Source organism: Argentina anserina, chromosome 2, assembly GCF_933775445.1.
Source record: "Argentina anserina chromosome 2, drPotAnse1.1, whole genome shotgun sequence".
NCBI lineage: Eukaryota > Viridiplantae > Streptophyta > Magnoliopsida > Rosales > Rosaceae > Argentina > Argentina anserina.
Window position 1 is genome coordinate 11103559 of NC_065873.1, and position 6000 is coordinate 11109558.

Here is a 6000-nt window from a genome sequence, read left to right on the forward strand (position 1 = left end):
GCTCCGGTTCCAGAGTAGGCGCGTGGGCCCCACGCGCGGTCGCCGGCGAGTGGCGCGTGTACCCACGCGCTGCCACGTGCGGCGGCGCGTGAACAGTGTTTCCGAAAGGGTAATTTTATAATTTATTTTTACGTACGGTAAACGTAAAAAGGTGATTTACGTACGGTAAATATAAATTTATTTACGTACGGTAAATGTAAATGTAAATTACTTTTAGTAAAGGTAAAAAGTAATTTTGGAATGGTAATTCAGTAATTATTTTTTAATGAGACAGTACGTACATTTGAATAGTATTTATACGTATAGAAATACGTAAACATTATGTACTCATACAGGGATACGTATTGGATGTGTATTTGTACAGTAATACATGAATAGTAAATACGTGAATAGTACACAGTAAATAGTACTCAGTGAACAGTAAATTCGTAAAACCGAAAATTGCTGAACAGTAACCGATTATTACTATTTCGGCATTTAAAGGTTTACGAAACGTTTCTAAATTTTTTTTTTATCTTTTCAAGGTGATCGATAAATCAAGGAAATGAATTATCTTCGGAAATTGTGGAATTACGCTCGAGTCGATAAGGTGAGTAAAATCTCACATATTTATGAATCTACCATTGCGGTGAATTCAAGATTTTTACAAGAGTTTTAAATATTGAAATACGACATGTATATGATATAGTGGAATATATATATTTGTATAAATGGTAAATAAGTACTTATATATATAGTTTGCTATATAATATACTGTTATGATTTTATTGTGATGATGTCATTTCGATGACAAGATATTATCGAGCATGTGATTTTGATTTGTACAATATGATGTTAGATTATTGTACGTGAATTTTAACATGGAGATTGTTAAAATGTTGATTTGTCTTCGGACTTGATTTTTGTACAATATAATGTGAGATTATTGTACGTGTTGGCAAGTCGGAACCTAGCCTTTGGCCGGGCGAAAGTTACGATACAGTTAGAGCTCTAGTCTGTCTGCCGGAGTACTGCATGTGAGGTAACGGGTGGTTATCGGCTCATGAGTACTCAGATTGTTTTGGATGTTGGGTAGTGGGTGGTTACCCAATATTGGCGGGGTACTACGTGAGGGGTAACGGATGTGTACCAGCGCTCATTAGTACCCGTATTATAAATGTTTTTGGATAACCATAAGGGTTGCCTGATTTCTCATGAGTACTCTCATTTCATTTTTTTCTTTGGACAACCAGATGGGCCGTCCATTGACTGATGAGGGTATTTATATTTGTTGATTTGTGATTTTTCGTATATATTGATATGCGAATTATATTGTCATTTTACTCATACGAGCTATAAGCTTACCGGGTTTGTGTTTACAATCCCGGTGCACCAATTCGATGATGTAGTGGATAATCCTGCAGGTGTTGATTAGTAGAGATTGAGTGACGACTCCTGAGACTCGAAGTCGTTCGTATCCTGCTTGTGGTGAGGTTTCCAGCGTGAATTTGTGTGTAAGAATTGGTGTGGATTTATTTGTGAGTTTTTTGAGAGATTGTGAGGATTATTACATTTCCATCTTATGTAATGTTGAATTATAAATTTGGGTTGTAATAATTGGTTTTCTGAGTTGTATTGAGTACTCAGTAATGATCCGCTGTGCATTTTAAATGATTTCGATTTCATTGAAATTGTTTAGTGTTTAAAGACTTTGAAATTTTGAGTTTTTAAGGTTGAAATTTTATGGTCGTTACAGATCGCATGAAGTAAGAGGCAAAATAAATAGATGAAAACCTACGGACTAAGAAATTTCACGTTTGCTGAACCTGAACTGAACACGAACCCAGTTGAGAGCTTCATCAAGAATATACCCTAAGCATAACTATTTTGAGCAAAAACTACAAGAATTTCCACAGAAAAACCAAGTCTATGCAGCATGTCTTCAATCATAGTGTGAAACCCAAAATGACGGCTTGGGGGTTTCCATTCTTCTTTGGTTCTTCATAATCTTTTCATGTTTTTGGAAACTACAAGCAGGAGTGAGTTCATGGTAGGCTCAAAGCCTCAAACTTATCAGACTAACGAAGCTGTAAACACAAACATGATCAAAATGCAGAACTGTTATAGGAAATTAGTCAATGATTTCTTACGAGTGAGCAACTTATGTGGCCCTCTTCTTGCCCGAGATAAAGCTCAACAATTCATCATCCAATCCTGAATCACGGTCTTGTTTCTCATGAAAATGTCAAAGATGACAACTCGAGCAAGATTATTCACTATCTAATTTGTTTTTCTTTGCAACAAGAAGTACATCATTTGAAAGAATAAAACCATTTCTCCTTTGCAATACTTTTGTATTCATATCTAAATAAACCAGCAACTGAATCTTCTAAGTTGTATTAACACAATTCGGGACGAGAACCACGACTCACATTATTAGGTTATTTGATTTCTGAGAATAAGAAAGACCAGAACAAGTACTAGACAAGATCAAGTGTCGGGCAACTTAAAGCTTGTGTTGGAAGACAAATAAACAAAGGGCATTGCAATTTCCGAGAATCCTAAGTCATAGCTGAATGTGCAGCATGGTTGAAGACAAGAGAAGACAATAGGGAAGAAAGAGCAGTACCAGAGAGAGGAGAGTGTTTGGGCAGAGAAACAGAAACCAGGTCGTCGTTGGAATATGAAGCGTTCAATTGAAAGTTTCGGGAACTTTGTGGGAGACGTTTGAGCTTGAAGTGAGGGAGCGCTCATGCCCATGGTAGCCTCACTGCCACCGCCAACATATATATACATGCTGTAGCAACTTCGACGGATTACTAGTCTTCACCTTGGATATTTGATGTGGTCGTGTCACAACCACATTAATCTAAAAACCGTATCAGTTGTAGACTTGTAGTATGAGCGAGTAAACCAGGCTCTAATTATATTAACAATAAGATTCAGAATCAGTAAATCAGTGGCCAGACCAAGTTAATATACATACTCTATATGCTTACACACGGCCGTTTCAAACTTTTCGGCGAAAATTAAAATGCAGCCATCTAAGCTTTACTCTATGAAAAAAGAACTTTAACAAACGGACAATATAAATTCAAATATTGATTACATAACATCAAAATACCATTAGATATCCTTACAAAAGATGCTAAATGGTTAAAGTAATTATTTTTGTATGCTTCATTGAAAACTTTCGCATAGTCAGCATCACCTATGCTCATTTGAAAATCCATCTCCTTGTCTTCTTAGCAGTAAAATCATCAATCAGTTTATCACAATTGAATTTCCCAAAATAATCATTCTCAATCGAAATCAAAACAAGTTAATTTAATCGTTCTTGTGACATAGTTGATCGCAAATAAGACTTTAATAGCTTTAACTTGGAAAAACTTTTCTCAGCTGAAGCAACAATAACATGAACAGTTAACAATATTCGATATGCAAGTCTAACCACTGGGCAAGTATTCCTCTCTTGTAAGAAATTCAATATATCACAAGCTGTCATCCTTACTCTAAGTAATATTTCCCTCAAAATTTTCAGCGCTCTGAACAAGTCTTCCCCATCAATACATGAACTCTCTCCATGTATCAAAACATCCTCAAGATGAATTCAAGCAGCTCTTTAATCAATATTATCTAAGGAATTCAAAGTTTCTGAAGTAAATAAAAATCCAAAGATATCATCATATAATTAATATTGTTCAAACGTTCTCTGCAATGATCCCTTAGCTTGGTCCACAAGGTATAAGAAGTAATGCACTCTAAAATATTCTTCACCAAAAGATGATGGTAATGGCTCACCGGCTCTTTCATCAAAAAAGTTTTTACTATGAATTATAAGCTTTTCCGGAAAAACTTAAGCAACAATTAAGGTAGCAGCAATTTTCTCACTGGTAATGATTGCATCATTGAAGCCATAGTCTCTAAATCTATCTAGCCACGCAATTAGACCTTTTACCTCACCTAGGAACACTTATTTGCATGTCATCAGATTGTAGCATTTTTCTAACCTTACTAAAAGCAAACAAGATTTCATACCAGATCACCATGCTTAGCAAGAACTCAAAGCCACCTAGCTCATTAGTGGCAATTGATTTTGCACCACTTTTTATTTTGAAATCCTTGTCAGCCTCAGCCAGTTGAAGTAATGCTTCTTTTATTTCAATAGCATTGAATCGTAGAAGCTTCACTCTCTCAATACGACTCTCTCAACGCGTGGTGGATAATGATTTGAGAGTGAACCTTCTAACATTGTCTTTTAGGAACTGCCATCTCTTTGTAGAACCTGCAAATAAGATATAAACACATTATAAATCTCTTAAAAAACAACTGATTTTCTATATGAAAACTTTGCTATATCATAAAGAGTTAAGTTAGACAAACCTGCAAATAAGGTATAGAGGCGTTGTAACACTCCAAAAAAATCAACTGCTTTTCTACAAGAATTTGCCACATCACAAAGGGTTAGGTTCATACAATGACAACCACACGGAGTGTATAAATCTCTAGAATTGATATCTAGCAACTTTTTTTGCACCCCTTGGTGTTTTCCTTTCATGTTTGACCCATTATTATACCGTTGTCCTCTCACATTATTGATATCAAGATCTAGTGATTGTATCACAGCTAGTAACTCTTCAAATAGCGATTGACCAGAAGTGTCATGAACATTTAAGAATTCTAAAAAGAACTCTTCAATTTGTATTGGACTTTTTGAAACATTGACACATCTAAGTGTCAATGACATTTGCTCTTGATGACTAATATCTGGTGTGCAATCAAGAATCACGGAGAAATATTCAGCATCTTTGATTGTCTTTATAATTTTAGCATTGATCTCAACATCTATCATTTACAACAACTCATTCTGAATGTTGTGTCCAAGATAATGATGATGAATTTCAGCATTAGTAATTCGCCGACAATGCTCCTCCATTACTTTATCAAATTCTGCCCTCATTTCAACTAGGCCAAAAAAGAGACCATTATCAGGTTGATAAAGCCTCTCATTAGTTCCACGAAAAACTAAGTTATATTTAGCGAGAAATTTCACAATTGCAATTATTCTTTTCAATACATTCCTCCAATGTTCTTTCTCTTTTCTAATCTGGTCTTGATAAGCTTTATAAATAGTTTCATGCCTTTGTAATCTAATACGCAAATTAGTCAAAGTATTTGCAGTAATGAGATGATCAACACTCATTTCATGCTCTTTAAGTCTTCTACAAAGATGACTCCAATCATTGTACCCATCATTTGCTAGCTGGCCCCGCATTGGCCCTCTTTTAAACAACTTGCAACAAAAACAAAAAATCTTATCAAGTTCCTTTAAGTACACAAGTCACTCTTTATCATACTTCTCTCCATTCCCTAAATACCGAGAGTAGAATCTTGAACTAAAACGTCTATTGAACTTGTTTGGCAGGCCACTCTCTATGGAAAGATCTCTAAGAGGACCATTTTCTACTAATAAATTTACTAGCTTTTTATCCAAGGCATCCCAAACTCTGTTCATTAACCAAAGATCCACCTAGACCTTTTGATGAATGTATCAATACGGGACAAAGACTTAACTAACTTGACTTCTTTTTTCTTCTTCATGCGTCTTGCATAGCCACATAAATCTTTTCTTTTAGGAAGCATGTTTCTAAATTCAACTATTCAAGAACTCAGTTTGAACAAGAAAACCCGATTCACTCATAGCCGTTGCTCTTCCCAAGTTCCAATTGACTCAATTCTCAAAACGTTTGATCACCAGACCACCACAACCTTACAAATTGAAATTCCAAATGCAAACAATTAATAACCAGTACTCATGAAAATATGATCAATCTGTAAGTACAATCGAGTGGATCAGCCTATCTTACCTGAATCGATAAGTGGTGATGGTTGACTTGTAGTGGATGAGATTTGAGATCAGATGGTTAGTGCGGCGAATTGAGAAAGATAAGAAAGAAAAGAAGAAGAGGAACCGAGGTCTAAGAAAGCAATAAAAAAAGCGGAAGGGAGGGCTGAGAGGCC

At 35.6% G+C, this 6000-nt stretch overlaps 1 protein-coding gene across 1 annotated transcript in view; it reads right to left on the bottom strand.

Annotated features, from left to right (window-relative positions):
- LOC126783939 (uncharacterized) overlaps positions 1 to 4831 on the bottom strand; it is a 31332-nt gene extending 26501 nt beyond the window's left edge. Inside the window, 5 exon segments of the mRNA XM_050509468.1 lie at positions 2130 to 2193; positions 2609 to 2711; positions 4230 to 4264; positions 4363 to 4415; positions 4557 to 4831. Of these exon segments, the coding sequence (XP_050365425.1) occupies positions 2130 to 2193; positions 2609 to 2711; positions 4230 to 4264; positions 4363 to 4415; positions 4557 to 4831 (530 nt within the window).
- Positions 4832 to 6000: the final 1169 nt, after the last annotated feature.